General features: G+C 45.7%; 1 protein-coding gene across 9 annotated transcripts in view; it reads right to left on the minus strand.

Moving 5' to 3' along the window:
• Positions 1–19011, minus strand: part of MTMR4 (myotubularin related protein 4) — a 132472-nt gene that overhangs the window by 81039 nt on the left and 32422 nt on the right. For 8 of the 9 annotated variants that reach the window (XM_037880259.2, XM_037880258.2, XM_037880260.2 and 5 more), the window contains one exon: positions 3216–3293. The exons of the other annotated variant lie outside the window; for it this stretch is intronic. In XM_037880259.2, coding sequence (XP_037736187.1) covers positions 3216–3221 — 6 coding nt within the window. In that variant the 5' untranslated portion in view covers positions 3222–3293. The remainder of the gene's footprint in view (positions 1–3215; positions 3294–19011) is intronic. 9 annotated transcript variants of the gene reach the window in all.

Raw genomic sequence — 19011 nt, forward strand, 5'->3', positions numbered from 1 at the left:
TCAGTCCCTGGAAAAATCATGGAGCAGGTCCTCAAGGAATCAATTCTGAAGCACTTAGAGGAGAGGAAAGTGATCAGGAACAGTCAGCAAGGATTCACCAAGGGCAAGTCATGCCTGACTAATCCAGTTGCCTTCTATGACGAGATAACTGGCTCTGTGGATGAGGGGAAAGCAGTGGACGTGTTGTTCCTTAACTTTAGCAAAGCTTTTGACATGGTCTCCCACAGTATTCTTGCCAGCAAGTTAAAGAAGTATGGGCTGGATGAATGGACTATAAGGTGGATAGAAAGTTGGCTAGATCGTCAGGCTCAACGGGTAGTGATCAATGGCTCCATGTCTAGCTGGCAGCCGGTATCAAGTGGAGTGCCCCAAGGGTCAGTCCTGGGGCCAGTTTTGTTCAATATCTTCATAAATGACCTGGAGGATGGTGTGGATTGCACCCTCAGCAAGTTTGCAGATGACACTAAACTGGGAGGAGTGGTAGATACGCTGGAGGGTAGGGATAGGGTCCAGAGTAACCTAGAGAAATTGAAGGATTGGGCCAAAAGAAATCTGATGAGGTTCAACAAGGACAAGTGCAGAGTCCTGCACTTAGGATGGAAGAATCCCATGCACCGCTACAGACTAGGGACCGAATGGCTCGGTAGCAGTTCTGCAGAAAAGGACCTAAGGGTTACAGTGGATGAGAAGCTGGATATGAGTCAACAGTGTGCTCCTGTTGCCAAGAAGGCCAATGGCATTTTGGGATGTATAAGTAGGGGCATTGCCAGCAGATTGAGGGACGTGATCGTTCCCCTCTATTCGACATTGGTGAGGCCTCATCTGGAGTACTGTGTCCAGTTTTGGGCCCTACACTACAAGAATTGCTTTCAGAGTGGCAGCCGTGTTAGTCTGTATTTGCAAAAAGAAAAGGAGTACTTGTGGCACCTTAGAGACTAACAAATTTATTTGAGCGTAAGCTTTCGTGAGCTACAGCTCACTTCATCGGATGCATTCAGTGGAAAAGACTACTACACTACAAGAAGGATGTGGAAAAATTGGAAAGAGTCCAGTGGAGGGCAACAAAAATGATTCGGGGAATGGAACACATGACTTATGAGGAGAGGCTGAGGGAACTGGGATTGTTCAATCTGTGGAAGAGAAGAGTGAGGGGGGATTTGATAGCTGCTTTCAACTACCTGAAAGGGGGTTCCAAAGAGGATGGTTCTAGACTGTTCTCAGTGGTAGGAGATGACAGAACAAGGAGTAATGGTCTCAAGTTCCATTGGGGGAGGTTTAGGTTGGATATTAGGAAAAATTTTTTTACTAGGAAGGTGGTGAAGTACTGGAATGGGTTACCTACGGAGGTGGTGGAATCTCCATCCTTAGAGGTTTTTAAGGCCTGGCTTGACAAAGCCTTAGCTGGGATGATTTAGTTGGTGTTGGTCCTGCTTTAAGCAGGGGATTGGACTAGGTGACCTCCTGAGGTCTCTTCCAACCCTAATAGTCTATGATTCTATGATTGGGGTGGAGGCTCACAACTCACGACCCCCCATGTAATAACCTCGTGATCCTCTGCAGGGTCCCGACCCCCAGTTTGAGGGCTCCTGACCTAGAGTAATATTTTCAAAAGCAACATTGGAGTCTCATTGAAAGTCAATGGGACTTAGGCTCCTTAGTGTCAAAGTCGCTTTTGAAAATGTTACCCCTACTAAAATAGTTCCTTACCTAGATAAGGGCCAGACTGAACAGCCTTATTCATATTTTGAGCAGTTACTCAGACAAGCAATCCCATTGACTTCAGTGGGGCAACTCATGTGAGTAACTGCTCACCAGCTTGAGCAAGAGATCCATAACCATGCCCTAAACTGCTGGAATTAAAACTACATATTTCTTTTCATGAAAATTTTAACCGGACTAGACTGAACACCAACCACCATAGTGCCCACAGGGCATTGTTTACTTCCATGAGTCAGTTTTCAACACATGTGATGGTGCAAATTTCTAAGCAAACGAATCAGTGAGGTTTCCAAGAGGTGCTGTACCATATACTCTCCTAAAATCAATCTTACCATCTGCCCTTGAATAAATTATTTTTCTCATAGATCAAAAACTGATCCGGTTCATCTGGGACGATATTTTCCTTTAAAATCAATATGATGTCTCAAACACAGAGTATGGTTACTCAGCCCATGGCAAGAAACCTCCCAGACCAGGCTGACAGACTTGGGCTAGCAGGGCTCATGTTAGCTCTCTAAAAGTAGCTTTACAGACAGTGCTTTGTGCTGCAGCTTGGGCTCAGAATCCCACCTCTCTCCCTAGGCTATGAAGCCCAAGCTCCAGCCGAACCACAACTTCAAAGCACTGTCTACACAGCTAGTTTTAGGGCACTAGTGTGAGCCCCGCAATCCCAAGTCTTTCAACCAAGGCTGGGAGGCTCGCTGTTGCAGGCTGTGTAGACATAGTCTGAGAGCTCTCAGACTGACTCCCTACAGACACTTCTGCTCTGATACATGTCCAGCCTCTCTCACGGATGGGGGTGTACACACATACACACACACCTCTTTTTCCATATAAGCTTCCCTACAGTCTTGGTTTAGAGTTTGGATGCTCATTCATCTTTTTTTTTTTTCTTTTTGAACTAAAAAAATCTAATCAACTCCTCTTTTGTTAGGGCTAACATCCTTCTTCGACCTGGAATCATATGGCAGGGAAGTCCTCCCACCATGATACAATCTCAAAATGATGAGGAAACCAACTTTTACCTTTTCTGGAGTCACATCATCACTCCTCAAAGCAATACAGCAACCTAAGCATCCACTCCCAGGTCTGTAATAAAAGCCAAGGGGCCTCTTGCATAATTCTTGGATCCCAGAGCCCTCCAGTGTTGAAGGTGGGAAAATTCTAGTGGCCAGGGCTAGCACACAACTGCTGCCAGACAACACTATCTTCTCACTTAGGTGCCGCCAAGCAATGGCATATACTTGTTCTGATCCCTTTCTTCTACTTAATTCATTCTCCATTCCCCAGCAGTTTGGGTTCTACTTCAGATGCTATTGCCACAGCTTGGAACATCTCAGATGCAACCACACTGGCTGTATCTAAGATGCAGAAGGTAGGTGCATGGACTCTGGAGTTTCCACCTACTGCAGGGAGAGAGGGTAAAGCTCTGAAGAGAGTAGAGAGAGATGAACAAAGGCGCAGAGAGAGAGAGAGAGACTAGAGAAAGTACTCACCATCATCACAAGGCTTGGGTCCAGATCTCTCAATTCAAATCCAGACTGTTTTCTCCCTCTATCTTCCTCCAGACTCACCTATAGCAAAGAGAAAAACCAGTATAGAGGCTGTAGGCAGACAATAATGGTACTGCAGGGTGTGCACAACTCATGCCCAGAAAAGAATTAGCACATGTAAGGTTAACAAGAGCACAGCAACCTACACACCTGTGACCATTAACCTCGTTATCTGGCTTCATCTTCATCTCCGCAGGGTCACCACTAACAGAAGTGCCCTCTGTCAGGGCAACCAGCCTCTCACTGTGGCACCCATCTCAAGGGCCAACTGCTTCTCCTGGGAACACTGGGAATGAATGTTCTCTCCCCGACACATTGGGCAGAAGAACTCTGTCCGTTCCCCAGTGGAGAGATGGGCAGGGTAGGTCCCTACCTACTCCCTTTCTTTTCACTGAGGGCTGCTCCAACTTCTGGGCAGCCAGCAGGAAAGAGGAGCAGCCTTGGTAGACAGGTTTATGAGCAGAAAACGATCAAAAGAACACTGAAATGTCCCGGCATGAACATCTTAAACACCCAGGCTATGATTTTCAAGAGTGATGCGTGATTTTTGGGTGCCAAACTTAAGACACCATAAAAGGGGCCTGTACTCTGGAAAGTGCCAAGCACCAGCATCTGAACACCAGGCCTCCTGGAGGTGTCTCGTTAGGCAAGCAAAGTCCCCAGTCACTTAAAAGACTTGGCCTCTCTAACTTCAGGAACAGCAATAAACACTGAGGCCAGCGCTCAGTGACTGAGGCTTTATGACTGAGACACTTTAACGCTGGCTTTCCAAAACCTTGAATGGAGAGACAGCATTATCCGGATAAATGGAAAGTCACCTTAGATCTGGAAAGGATGTTTTACTCTTCGAAGATTGGTTCAAGATCAGAGACCTAACTAAGCACGCAAGGTGACACGAGCAAGCACAAGCTAGTACTCAAGGGGTATGTCATCTCTGGTTGCCCAAGATGCCCAAAGGGAAGGCTCCAGACTTGGCAGAGCCTTTGCAGTGCAAGAGAAGTCATGAGAACAGTCCCAGCATAAAAACAGAGGGTCAAGCCTGCCTAGTCAGCCTGGAGACTCAGAGTGAAGAGGGGCAAGCTGCTCCCAGCTGGCAGGTAGAACATGGGAAACAGTCTGCCAGGTATCACATGGAGAAATAAGAGCAAGCCAAAAGGAGGGGGCATCCTGGAAGGGAAATAAAATGGTGATGGGCGCGGGGGGGCAGGAAATCGACAGAACAGGACTACTCCAGTAGTCTTCCTGGTCCTCCCTAGGGAATCTGATTTCTTGGCCAGCCCATGAGAATGAGGACTGGCTGGGCAAGGAGACTGGGAGCTGCAGGGGAGGAGAGACCGATCTGATAAGGAGACAGAGTGTGCAAGGAGAACTGGGAAAAGGGGCAGGGCAGGGCAAGAGACTGGGAGCCAGTGAGAAAAGGGAACAGGGGCAGGGGGAATGAGAGATCAGCTGGTAGGGAGGAGGGGAGAATCCAGAGGGGGAAAAACAGGATGTGATCAAGTAGTTAAAAGGCTGTATCATACAAAGGAGCTCAATTAAAGTCACAAAGGGAACCTTAATTCTAGCATTTCTTAACTTGTGAGCCTTAACTTCACAACTTTAAAATGTTCTATTAACAGAGTTTTCTTGTGTGCAATATAGAATGAAAAAAGCATATTGCATCATTTGAAGTTAGAGGACTTTTAGGAAAAGGTAACTGGAACTGGTGAGACAATGGGACTAACACTCATGGGGAAGTGACATGGCAGTGGTCACAATTCTCGGGTAACTGACCGACACCTCCTGCTGTCTGACCACCGCTAAACCACGCCACACAAATAGGAGTCCCCTCAATACTACATTAAGCTAAACAGTCTGAGTTTAGGGGTAGGGGAAGGCCATGGCTCCCAATCTCCAAGTCCTTCTCAGCATAGTCCCGGATGCACCAAGCCTCTCCTGCTGTTGGTATATCATAGCATGCTGTCCCCTTGTAGGCACAGGGAATCAGTGAGTGGCCTTTTGGAGGGCTACTTCTCTGCAGCTCTCCTGGGGTTCCTCTTGGGAGCTGTAGCGCTAGCCTCTGTTTGCCCGAAGCTGGGAATGGGCAACAGGGGATGGATCACTTGAGGATTACCTGTTCTGTTCGTTCCCCCTGGGGCACCTGGCATTGGCCACTGTTGGAAGACAGGATACTGGGCTAGATGGACCTTTGGTCTGACCCAGTATGGCCGTTCTTATGTCTGCTCTCCCGCAGGGCTGCCCACCAACTACCTGGAATTTCCTGCTTTTCAAACCTTATTCCACCCCGAGATGACTAACAGGGATGGAGGGGCAGGGGTAGCCCTCCCCACAGTAGCTCTAGGTCACCAGTGCAGGTTTATATACCTGTCACACACCCTCTCCCTCAGGATTGGGGTAGGGGGTATCAGAGTACCCCATCATGGGGGGGAAAATTGGCACTATGCTAAGCTTTTCCGGCTCAGTGGTTGAGCTGGAACTTATAGGGAGATAGTTACACGTGCCAATGCATTATTCGAGTGCATTCAACTAGAGCGCTAAGTAGTTAGTAATTAACTAAAAGGCATTTCCCAATGGATAGTAGTGTAAAGAATCCACGGCCTGTCCCACAATCAAGATGAGCTGGTACAATTGGACTTTCCACCCAGTCTAGACGCCTTGATTGACCTTGCGTAAAGATTGACAAATGCCTGATGGAATGCTGCCAAGAAAGGTGGTCAGTTTCCTGACTCCCCCAGTCCTGCCATCTCTGGCCCATCAACCCTCACTGCCTTCCCCACAGCCTGACCCCCTGCAGCTTGACCTCTCCAATGCAGAGAGAAAGCTGCATTGGGGCTATGTCTATTACTGTGGAAGACCAGGACATTCCACGTTGTGCTGCCCTGCTAAGGTCCAATCTGCACCGTTATCAGAGAATGGCAAACACCAGCCCCTGATAAGGGGGTCCGGGCTAGGGTGGTACTCTCCACCTCTCCCCAGTACCCAGCATCAGTACCTGTCTGCTGGCAACAACTGAGCGCGTCCCGACATCTCCAACTCCCCCTGCAAGTCCAACAGCTCTCCATCTCAGAGGTCCATCTGGAGGTATTGGTGGATTCAGGTACCTCAGACAATTTCATGAATCAGCACTTTGCACAAGTACATCAGATCCCCACCCAATGCAAGAACTCTCTGGTCTTGGTGGAGTCTATTGACAGCTTGCACCTTTCATCAAGCCCCATTAGATCGCACCAGTGCTTAATTTGTAATACAAGAGGTGCTGGGGCTCAAGCAAAGTTGCCCGGCAAATTAAGCACTGGATCGCATCCCTGAAGGTTGTGACTCTCCAGGATCACCAAGACACTCTCCAGTATGGATTTATTTGAGCACCACACCTTTCCAGTTGTTCTCAGCATGCTCTGGACTCACTACCTCTACATTTGTTGGAGGGCAGGCACAATACATTTTAGCTTCCCAGATTGCTGACAATTCTGGCTCCTGAAAACCTTAGACTGGGAACCCCTTATAGTTCAGCTTACCTCAGACTAGAGATTCTAAGTCTGTCGTTTAATCCCCAGGGAGTCTCGTTACCCTCTGTGACCCCATCCACTGCCTCTATGTTACTGATTAAATACAAGAATTTGCTGTGTTCAACAAAAAGAACACAAACATTTTGCCCTTCACAACTATGACTGTCCCATCAAGCTCCAGCCAGAGCAGAAGTCCCTTTTGGTTGCATCTACTCCCTTTCAGGGTTAGAACGTCAGGCTCTCCATGACTACCTCCAGGAAAATCTACAAAAGGAGTTTATCCATCCTTCCATGCCTCCGGCTGGGTACCAATTTTCTTGGTGGAAAAAAAAAAAAAACCCACCACAGGTTGTTAGGGCCTCGTGTTGACTATTGGGTGTGAAACAGCATCACAATTCCAATTAACAAATTTATCTGGGCATAAGCTTTCGTCGGCTAAAACCCACTTCATCGGATGCATGCAGTGGAAAATATAGTAGGAAGATATATATGCACAGAGAACATGAAACAATGGGTGTTGCCATGCCAACTATAACAAGACTAATCAATTCAGGTGGGCTATTATCAGCAGAAGAAAAAACCTTTTGTAGTGATAATCAGGATGGCCCATTTCAAACAGTTGACAAGAAGGTGAGAACAACAGTGGGGGGGGCAAATAAACATGGGGAAATAGTTTTACTTTGTGTAATGACCCATCCACGCCTAGTCTTTATTCAAGCCTAATTTAATGGTGTATTACACAAAGTAACAACTATTTCCCCATGCTATGTTTTCCCCTACTGTTACTCACACCTTCTTGTCAACTGTTGAAAATGGGCCATCCTGATTATCACTACAAAAGGTTTTTTTCTCCTGCTGATAATAGCCCACCTGAATTGATTAGTCTCGTTAAAGTCGGTATGGCAACACCCATTGTTTCATGTTCTCTGTGCGTATATATCTTCCTACTGTATTTTCCACTGCATGCATCCGATGAAGTGGGTTTTAGCCCATGAAAGCTTATGTCCAAATAAATGTGTTAGTCTCTAAGGTGCCACAAATACTCCTCGTTCTTTTTGCTGATACAGACTAATACGGCTACCACTCTGAAACCATTCAAATTGATACCCTTTCCTCCTCAATAAGATTTTTGAATGGCTCCACTCCACAAAGGTTTTTACTAAACTGGACCTTTGTGGGGCCTGCAATTTGATCTGGATTAGAGAGGAAGATTAGTGGCAGACCACCTTCCGTACACAGTATGGACACCGAGTACCTGGCCTGTGCAATGCCCCAGCAACATTCCAGCACTTCATAAACGATATCTTCAGGGATGTATTAGATCACTATGGAGTCATTTATCTGAACGACATCCTCATCTTTTTTGACAATCGAGCGTCTCATGATCCGCATTTACACAGCCCTAAAAACTTTGTCAACTCCATAAGAATGGCCATATTGGGTCAGACCAAAGGTCCATCCAGCCCAATATCCGGTCTACCAACAGTGGCCAATGCCAGGTGCCCCAGAGGGAGTGAACCGAACAAGTAATGATCAAGTGATCTCGCTCCTGCCATCCACCTCCGCCCTCTGACAAACAGAGGCTAGGGACACCATTCCTTACCCATCCTGGCTAATAGCCATTAACTGCCTTAACCTCCATGAATTTATCCAGTTCTCTTTTAAACCCTGTTATAGTCCTAGCCTTCACAACCTCCTCAGGCAAGGAGTTCCACAGGTTGGCTGTGCACTGAGTGAAGAAGAACTTCCTTTTATTTGTTTTAAACCTGCTGCCCATTAATTTCATTGGGTGGCCCCTAGTTCTTATATTATGGGAACAAGTAAATAACTTTTCCTTATTCACTTTCTCCACACCACTCATGATTTTATAGACCTCCATCATATCCCCCCTTAGTCTCCTTTTTTCCAAGCTGAAAAGTCCTAGCCTCTTTAATCTCTCCTCATATGGGACCCGCTCCAAACCCCTAATCATTTTAGTTGCCCTTTCCTGAAACTTTTCTAATGCCAATATATCTTTTTTGAGATGAAGAGACCACATCTGCACGCAGTATTCAAGATGTGGGCACACCATGGATTTATATAAGGGCAATAAGATATTCTCCATCTTATTCTCTATCCCTTTTTTAATGATTCCTAACATCCCATTTGCTTTTTTGACTGCCACTGCACACTGCCTGGAGAAGTCTATAATGAGAAGTCCAAAAAGTGTGAATTTGACCAGGATACAATAGAAGTTCTTAGTTAAATTATCTTCCCTACGGGACTAACAATGCACCCACACAAGGTGGCGGCCATCTCCGACTGGGCCACACCAACGGACAGCCACAGGGGCCAATGGTTCCTAGCTCTATTAATTTCTAGTCAGTTCATTGAGGGATTTTCCAGCCTAGTTGCTCCTGACTGCACTTCTGTGAAAAGGAGATCAGTTCACCTGGTCATTGGAAGCCCAAACTTCCTTCCATCAGCTAAAAGAGAAGTTCACCACAGCACCCATCTTGGTTCACCCTGCAAAGCCACTCATGGTGGAGGCCACCACATCTCATTTCACCCTGTGTGCAGCACTGTCCCAGCTGGCGGGTCCGTTGGTCAACTTCACCCATGTGTCTGTTATTCTTGCAAGCTAGCCCCACAGAGAAGAAATATGATATATGGGATAAGGAACTCTTAGCTATCAAGGCAGCATTTGAGGAATGGTGTTATCTACTGGAGGGGACCAAGTTCCCTGACCAAGTGTTCACAGATCACAAGAACCTGGAATATCTTTGAATGGCCAGACACATCAATGAACGAAAGGTCTGTTGGTCCCCCTTCTTTGCCCAGTTTGACTTCATAGTCATTTATCACCCAGGAACAAGAAATGGGAAAGCTGTCCCATAAGGCTGAGTACCTGGAGCCAGGTAAAAACATTCCCTCTATGATTTTAAAGGCATCCAACTTCATAAATGGCACAGCAGACAACAGCCTAATTGTGTCAATTTGTGCCTTGTTACCCAATGACCCCTTCCCTGCTCAGATCTACCAGACTCTGGAGAACATCAATGTCTCTCCAGCCTCCAGGTTCAGGTTCCAAGGTGGGGTCCTCTACCATAAAGACCATACCTACGTCCTGAATGGGCAACCTATTGATTCGGTCACTAAAAGGTCCAAGAGCTTCCCTATATTAGGTTGATAGTCAAGCAGCACCAACCACAGGGGTCATCTTTCCAGGGACTTGCAGGTAGCTATTCACCTTTGTTAATGGGAGAAGGCGTGGGGGTCTTACATGGTGCTATGAAGGGGGCTAGCTTCTGGCTCATCTTGATTTCCAGTTATAGGAAATGTTATGGCTAAGGGCCTCCTGAGGTACCTGCTGCAAGGCCCCACACGTTTTACCTGGGAGATTTCCAAATTCAGCATTCCTTCCCTGTTGAGTACAGCTGCTGCAATGGTGTAGCAAGAGAAAGCCTGTTCATTACTATCCCATTAAAGGCCTCAAAGACAAGCACCCAGATTGGGTTCAAGTCCTGAAGTAGATAGGGAGCACTCAGCACTGGGGTATGAGCTTATATCAGCCTGTCCCTCTTACATGGGCTGCTGCATTCTGAACTAGCTTCCAGACCCAATTCCCAGTTACACTGAGGCCCATTACACCGCACTAGCTGTACAAAGGGACCTTATACTCACTCTAAGTCTCCTTTGCACAGCCAGAGTAGCATAAAGCGGTTTAACTGAGAACTGGGAACTCCAGGTGGCCAGTTGACAAGGGTGCAGCAGTCCTGCCTAGGGTTATAAAGTTGCATGTGACTATCCAAGAGGAAAGGGCATAGTTTCCTTCGTGCTTAGCCAGAAACCGAAGGTGGCATTTCTGCCTGCTGCTGCAATGACTTCAAGTAATTTATAACTACTTTGTAGTTACCTCCCTGCCTGAAAGCAGACCACCACCACACAATCTGCACCAGTGGTAACCAAATCAGATATCCTACTGTGATTATAAAGAGGAGATTCAATGGGAGCCTGGAATAACTCCAAAAGAAGCCAGAAACCCCACACAGCAGGTCAGATGGTATGTACAAGGTATGGGTACATGCTGTGTTAGATTTAGGCTTGGAAGGATTAAATATTTATCACTTAATGTTGATAAATATCGATTTCACTGTACACACACAAACCATCAATAACAGAAATTTACAGACAGGCAAAAACGCTGATTGAGAAATTGGACTGATATAAGTCTATTTACTTTGCATACTTTGACATGTGATGTTGACAATTTGTGCTTTAGCTGCTATGAAGCTTCAGCTTTCTGAATCTCAACATCATTAAATAATTATTGTCTGACCCCCCCATATTGTGAATAACTACTTTCTAATACTCCCTGTAATTTCCCACAATTGTAAAAATTTACATTGCTAAAAAATAAAAAAAGCTTAAAACCCATAATTTTGTGCAACTGTGAAAATTTACAATCAATAAACACTGATATTATCCAAAAAATCATCAAAAATAGATATCAAATTCTGCCAAGCCTAATTACAGTTACAAGGGACTGTATTGCCTACAAGGGAGCATGCCTAACTGATGGGTCTCAAAATGTAATGATCAACAGGGAAATCATTGAGTAGGTGTGTTTCTAGTCAGGTCTCCCAGGGATCAGGTCTTAGCCCCACGCTATTTAATATTTTTTATCAATGACCTGAAAAAAAACAGAAGTCATCATCACTGATAAAGTATGCGGATAACACAAAGACTGGGGGAGTTGTAAATAATGAACAGGAAAGGTTGCTGACAAAAAGCAATCTGGATCGCTTACAGGATGGGGGACTCTATTCACCAAGACCTCTAAAGTTGAGTCCCTGCTTCCCAGGATAATCAGCTGCACATGAGATCCCAGTGTCACGCTGTGGCCAAAAGAGTTAATACGACCTTTGGATGCATAAACAGGAGAATCTTAACTAGGAGCAGAGAGGTTTTTTGACAGTGGTGTGTTGCTGCTGGAATAGTGTGTCCAGTTCTGGTGTCCATAGTCAAGGATATTGATAAACTGGAGAGGGTTCAGAGAAGAGCCATGAAAATGATTAAAAGATTGGAAAACCTGCCTTACAGCAATAGACTCAAGGAGCTCCATCTATTTAGCTTAAAAAAAAAAAAAAGACGGTTAAGGGGTGACTTGATCACAGTCTATAAATACCTACATGGGGAACAAATATTTGGTACTGGGCTCTTCAGTCTAGCAGAGACAGGTCTAACACGCTCCAATGGCTGGAAGTTATACTGGAGATAAGATGTAAATTTTTAACAGTGAGGAGAATTAACCATAGGGACTATAGGTGGATTCTCTATCACTGGCAATTTTTAAATCAAGATTGGATTTTTTTTTTTTTTAAATAAATGTTATAGCCCAAAAGGAACTGTTGGGGACATTCTCTGCCCTGTGTTATGCAGGGGGTCAGACCAGATGATTACAGTGGTTCTTTTTGGCTTTGGAATTTATAAATCTATTAATCTAATTTACAGGACAGGCCAGACACGTGACTGTTGCACACCAGGTGGCATCAAGGATGGACTCCTTGTTCAGCTTTGCTTTTTAGAATCATAGAAGATTAGGGTTGGAAGAGACCTCAGGAGGTCTTTTTGACTAACTCCTACTGTTCTAGTCATTAGAAACTGGCTTGGGAATAGAGTCTGCTGCCTATTGCATGCTCTGTAACAGTGCCCAGCTTGCTGTCAGTGCAGTACAAATTACAGCATAGTCATGGCTTGGCAGTCACTGTGTCCTCTCAATCACAAGCAAGTCAGAGAGCTAAGGTTCTTGCACAGACTTGAAGGAGACTCCTGCTCACTTCTACAGAGTAAGAAGGAAGCTCCAGCAACAGGCCACTCATGCAGTCAGACAGTATACACTGCCATATGCTGCTACAGATTCTGAATATGCAATACAACCCCTTGGTGCCATCACTCTCTGCTCTCCCATCACCACCAGGCTCTCAACTAGGGATTTACCCCATTTAACTCACCATCAAATCAGCAGCCATGGAAACGCCAGAGGATAACAGGAGTTCAAAACAGAAAGCAGCTTTAGAGTTACCAGCTTTGCAGGATTCTAGCCCTTCTGGCTGAGATTTGAACTGAGCTAGAACAGTGAAGAGCAGGGGTGGGCAAACTTTTTGGCCTGAGGGCCACATCTGGGTGGGGAAATTGCATGCAGGGCCACGAATGTAGGGCTGGGGCACAGGGCTGGGGTGCGGGAGGGAGTGCAGGGTGTGGGAACGGGTGCGGTGTGCGGGAAGGGGCTCAGGGCAAGGGATTGGGGTGCAGGAGGGGTCTCAGGGCAGGGGGCTGTGGTGCAGGAGGGGTGCGGCAGGAGCTTAGGGGGCTCAGGGCAGGGGGCTGGGCTCCGGCCCAGCACCGCTTACCTCAAGCGTCTCCAGGGTGGCAGTGGTGCACTGCGGGGCTATGGCAGGCTCCCTGCCTGCCCTGGCCCTGCGCCGCTCTCGGAAGTGGCCAGCATGACCGGCAGTGGCTCCTGGCGGTGGGGTGGGGTGGGCCGGGCCAGGGGGCTCTGCCATGCGCTGCCCTCGCCTGTGGGTATCACCTCCGGAGCTCCCATTGGCCACGGTTCCCCATTCCTGGCCAATGGGAGCTGTGGCGGGCAGTGCCTGCCTGCAGGTGAGGGCAGCACACTGAGCCCTCTGCGCCCCCCCCCCCGCATCCTTGGGGCCACAGGGACATGATGCCAGATGCGGCAAGGCAGCCTGCCTTAGTCCCGCTGCACCGCAGGGCTGGCAATCCGGCGGGCCAGATTGAAAGCTTTGACAGGCTGGATCTGGCCTGCAGGCCATAGTTTTCCAACCCTGATATTCTATGATTTTATGGACCAGGGGAGGGAAAGGACCTCAGGAGATCATCTAGTCCAACCCCCTGCTCAAAGCAGGGCCAATCCCCAACTAAATCATCCCAGCCAAGGCTTTGTCAAGCCTGACCTCGAAAACTTCTAAGAAGATTCCACCACCTCCCAAGGTAACCCATTCCAGTGCTTCACCACCCTCCTAGTGAAAAAGTTTTTCCTAACATCCAACCTAAACCTTCCCCACTGCAACTTGAGACCATTACTCCTTGTTCTGTCATCTGCTACCACTGAGAACAGTCTAGAGCCATCCTCTTTGGAACCCCCATTCAGGTAGTTGAAAGCAGCTATCAAATCCCCCCTCATTCTTCTCTTCCGCAGACTAAACAATCCCAGTTCCCTCAGCCTCTCCTCATAAGTCATGTGTTCCAGTCCCCTAATCATTTTTGTTGCCCTCCGCTGGACTCTTTCCAATTTTTCCCACATCCATCTTGTAGTGTGGGGCCCAACGCTGGACATAGTACTCCAGGTGAGGCCTCACCAATGCCGAATAGAGGGAAATGATCACGTCCCTCAATCTGCTGGCAATGCCCCTACTTATACAGCCCAAAATGCCGTTTGCCTTCTTGGCAACAAGTGCACAACGTTGACTCATATCCAGTTTCTCGTCCACTGTAACCCCTAGTCCTTTTCTGCAGAACTGCAGCCTAGCGACTCGGTCCCTAGTCTGTAGCAGTGTATGGGATTCTTCCGTCCTAAGTGCAGGACACTTTGCACTTGTTCTTGTTGAACCTCATCAGATTTCTTTTGGCACAATCCTTCAATTTCTCTAGGTTACTCTGGACCCTATCCCTACCATCCATCGTATCTACCTCTCCCCCCAGCTTAGTGTCGTTTGCGAACTTGCTGAGGGTGCAATTAATCCCATCATCCAGATCATTGATAAAGATGTTGAACAAAAACAGCTCCAAGACCGACGCCTGGGGCATTCTACTTGATACCAGCTGCCAACTAGACATCAAGCTGTTGATCACTGCCCATTGAGCCCGACAATCTAGCCAGCTTTCTATCCACCTTATAGTCCATTCATCCAATCCATACTTTATAACTTGCTGGCAAGAGTACTGTGGGAGACCATATCAAAAGCTTTGCTAAAGTCAAGAGGTATCACATCCACCGCTTTCCCCATAGCCACAGAGCCAGTTATCTCATCATAGAAGGCAATCACGTTGGTCAGGCAAGATTTGCCCTTGTTGAATCCATGTTGACTGTTCCTGATCACCTTCCTCTCCTCCAAGTGCTTCAGAATGGATTCCTTGGGGACTTGCTCCATGATTTTGCTAGGGACTGAGGTGAGGCTGACTGGTCTGTAGTTTCCCAGGCTCTCTTTCTTCCCTTTTTTAAACATGGACACTATATTTGCCTTTTTCCAGTTGTCTGGGACCTCCCCCGATCGCCCTGAGTTTTCAAAGATAATGGCCAGTGACTCTGCAATCACATCCGCCAACTCCTTTTGACCTTGTTCATGAAGACAAAGGCAAAAAAAACCAAAAACCCATTGAGTACATTAGCTTTTTCCACATCCTCTATCACTAGGTTGCCTCTCCCATTCAGTAAGGGGCTCACACTTTCCCTGGCCACCTTCTTGTTAACATACCTGTAGAAACCCTTCTTAACATCCCTTGCTAGTTGCAACTCCAATTGTGATTTGGCTTTCCTGATTTCACTCCTGCATGCCCGAGCAATATTTTTATACTCCTCCCTAGTCAGCTGTCCAAGTTTCCACTTCTTGTGAGCTTCCTTTTTGTGTTTAAGATCTGCAAGGATTTCACTGTTAAGCCAAGCTCGTCGCCTGCCATATTTACTATTCTTTCTACACATCAGGATGGTTTGTTCCTGCAACCTCAATAAGGATTCTTTAAAATGCAGCCAGCTCTCCTGGACTCCTTTCCCCCTCATGTTATTCTCCCAGGGGATCCTGGCCATCAGTTCTCTGAGGGAGTCAAAGTCTGCTTTTCTGAAGTCCAGGGTCCAGAGCCACAGAAACCAAGGACAGATGCTGGATGTTTGAAAAGCGGGGAAAGGGTCCTCACATCAAGCTCACCCAACAGCCAAAACTTCCATCCTGTGGTAAAAAAAAAAAAGGCCTAGCCATTCAGACTGCCCGCTCCTTGAGGGAGGAACTGCATATATCTGGTATAGCACTAAGCCATCATCATCTGCACCTCAACAGGAAGACATGACAATAGTCCAGGACAATAAAAAGCGATATCATGGATTTAGGTCTACTTGGTTTCTGGAGGAAGAACAATACCCCTTGCAAAGAACTTGCTTTCTCAGCCAGGCACTCCTGATACTTGATTTCTAGACAATCCCAGGTCTCCAGAGAGCTCTACCCATGAAACGTTTCTAACCCTGTACTGACAAGCACTGATATCCACTTTTCAGACTTACAGAAACTAAGAGGCAGATCCTCTTGGCACTGTAATAATTTACTTACACCAGTAGCCTTGGGTGTAAACACTCATGATTTATTATGAGTCTTGCAATATTTGGTGTTTTAATACAAACCCCGGCTCTTGACTTCCCGTGATGATGTGAGAATCGCAAGTTTTATTAAGTAGTACTGGTCCTTGTGGTTGCAGTAAAAAAAGCCTAAAAATGTGACCTGAGTGCACCCTAAAGGTCCAGAAACCAGAAGGTAAAGAAAAAAAACCTAAAAACAAAAAAAATAGTTTTTAAAATGTAATGATTTTTAGGGCCTGACTCATGAATTTTGGCTGGTAATACTGTGTAAAGCAGCGATACTGGATTCTTGGAAAAAATGTCTGTAAAACAAAAACAGTGGTGCAGTATCAGACCAGATTTTATGAGATTCTGTTAAGGTAATGTTGCATGGAAAGTTAATCCAACTTGTCTGAAAGAAAAATGACATCTCTACAATTTGTTCTGTGCTATAGAGTTCCTTAAACATTACTAGGTTTGGCTAACCTCAGAGAGGTACAGACTGAAAGCTGTTTGGGGCAGGGACCATCTTTTTGTTGTGTTTGTCACAGGGGTGCTGGAACAATTTTGTACAGTGGGGGTGCTGAGAGCCACTGAACCAAACCCTATGTTTCATGGAAACCACTTCAAGCCAGGGGGTGCGGGAGCACCCCCAGCACCCTTAGTTTCAGCACCTATGGTTTCTGGAGTGCCTAGCACAACAGGGCCCTAGTCGATGACTGGAGCTCTGGTGCTACCACAAGTACAAAGAAATCTTAAATGAACAAATTCACTCAAAAATTTCTAAGAGCTATTTTTCTTTTGCAGCAACAAAGTGAACACATTGTTAGTTAATGGTGTAAATGTGCACAAAATGTGCAATTAATGCAGGGCAGAAAGTACCCAAAGACCCCCAGAAGAGTTTTTACATATGATGGGTGGGTGTATATGTATTTTACATATACAGATAGTTTTTTAAAAGGAGGTTTTAACTTCTTAACTTTGTGTTAGTCTGACATGCCAAGTCCTGAAAAATATAATGGCTTTCATGGCCAAAGTTAATATACCCAGATGTACTGATGAGGAAAGAGGTTCTGGAGTCACCTACTCCATTCTCTGAAATGCTGAAACTGAAATCAAACAACCACAATTAATCCAGTGAGTAAGTCACAAATTTTTATAAAATCTTTGAACCCTGGCTTCCCTTATTACTATGGAGGTTCTAAGGAGGAGACTACATTACTCCCTGACACTACAGCGGTACAGTCACACCAGCGTTAGCCAAGTTGACACAGCTGACCGTTCCGATGGCTACACCTGGAAACTGGTTTTGGGATCAACCTCTCAGGATAGGAACAGGCACGATGTGATAAAGCACAAGCCTTGGTACTGTTCTCTTGCTCTGTGACTTCACAAAAGACACACTTTTCATGGCATCACACTGTTGCCATTGCTGTCCATGCTAGCCACTGACCCAGACTGTAATGGATAACAGCCACATTAGAGTCTGAGAATTTATTGTTCTTCTCTAACCCTAACCAATTCTTGAAGAAAGCTCTGGGTCTAAGGGGAACCTGTTAAGACACTCAGGTCACCCCCATTTCTGTATCTGAACCTCCAAGCCAGTTTTAACTAGCATCTGTTTGGAACGATTTCCATTGGTGTCTCCGCACACAGGTTTAATTTCATTAATAAACTCACTACTAATTTTATCTGAGCAAGGAAGGGGATTCAGATGAGCTTAAATTTGTTGCCTAAATGTTTTGAACGTTGTGGATTTTCTTTGCCAGATCTAAAAGCGTACTATCATGCTGCCCTTTAAAAAACAGGATCCTGCTACAGCAATGTTACATCGAAAGTCCATACAAATTGTTTCTGAAAGAACACACACTCAGACAGAAAAAGTAAAAAGAAAAAATAAAGTCTCTACAAGTGGATCATGTGCCCTATAGTGATCCCAAAACATTACTAGGTTTGGCTGACCTAAGAAGGGCATAGATTGTAAGCTAAAGACAGCAGGGACTATCTTTTTGTTCTGTGTTTTTACAGCGCCTTAGAAATCAGCCTGTTGTGGAGTGGAAACAGAATAAGTTTGGTCGATGCAGACCAGCAAGCAAGTTTGTATCAAGTGCCTGCTCCCTATCCACACCAGTGGTGTGACATAGGTTTAACCAGGATGGATGTGTGCCAAAGTTAATGCTATAGGTAATCCATCCTCTTCATACTCGTCTGGTCTAATTCACATGTTGTCCTTTTTAACTTGGGTGATGGGAACAGAGGTGGAGTTTAATTTTTTTTTTTTTTTTAATATGCTTGGCTGTTTTTGTAATAAAGACAAAAATCCATGTCTCTCCTAGAGCTAACACACCAATGAAACATGCCAGATCTTCTTTTGTTGTCAGATGAGGAGCTTCCTTACTCCGCTTGAAGTTAAAGTTACAAGTTTGACAGAGTTCTCTCTCTCTCTGAGCAAACCCTCTTTTAGAAACAAACTTCAGAATAGTGCAATTTCTCCATCTTCTTTGTCTGATAAAGAAAACTTTATGATTAAATGGGAAAAGGAACTGTCACACCTTCTCCAATCAGAGGCACTGATCTTCAGGGCTGAAATCCCAGGGCTCCTGAAGTTAATGTACTTTTCATCAACTTCAACAGGACAAGGATTTCTCCTTAAGTCTTTTATACAGTTTATTTCATTTTAACACATTCATTATGTGGCTTAACATAAGATAATGACACCACCTACTAGTACTAGTGAAAATAAGTAAGATGCAAGTTACATCTCTGACAGATATTAGAGTCATTTCATTCAATAGGACACCCTGCTTTACAAACTCTGTTACCCCAGCACTGATCACTTCTTCTGTGTTACGCGGGGGCGGAAAAGATAATTGTCTTTTTAGTACCAAGTACTTTGGAGTCTTGT

The sequence above is a fragment of the Chelonia mydas genome, chromosome 17 (genome assembly GCF_015237465.2).
Source record: "Chelonia mydas isolate rCheMyd1 chromosome 17, rCheMyd1.pri.v2, whole genome shotgun sequence".
Classification (NCBI taxonomy): domain Eukaryota; kingdom Metazoa; phylum Chordata; order Testudines; family Cheloniidae; genus Chelonia; species Chelonia mydas.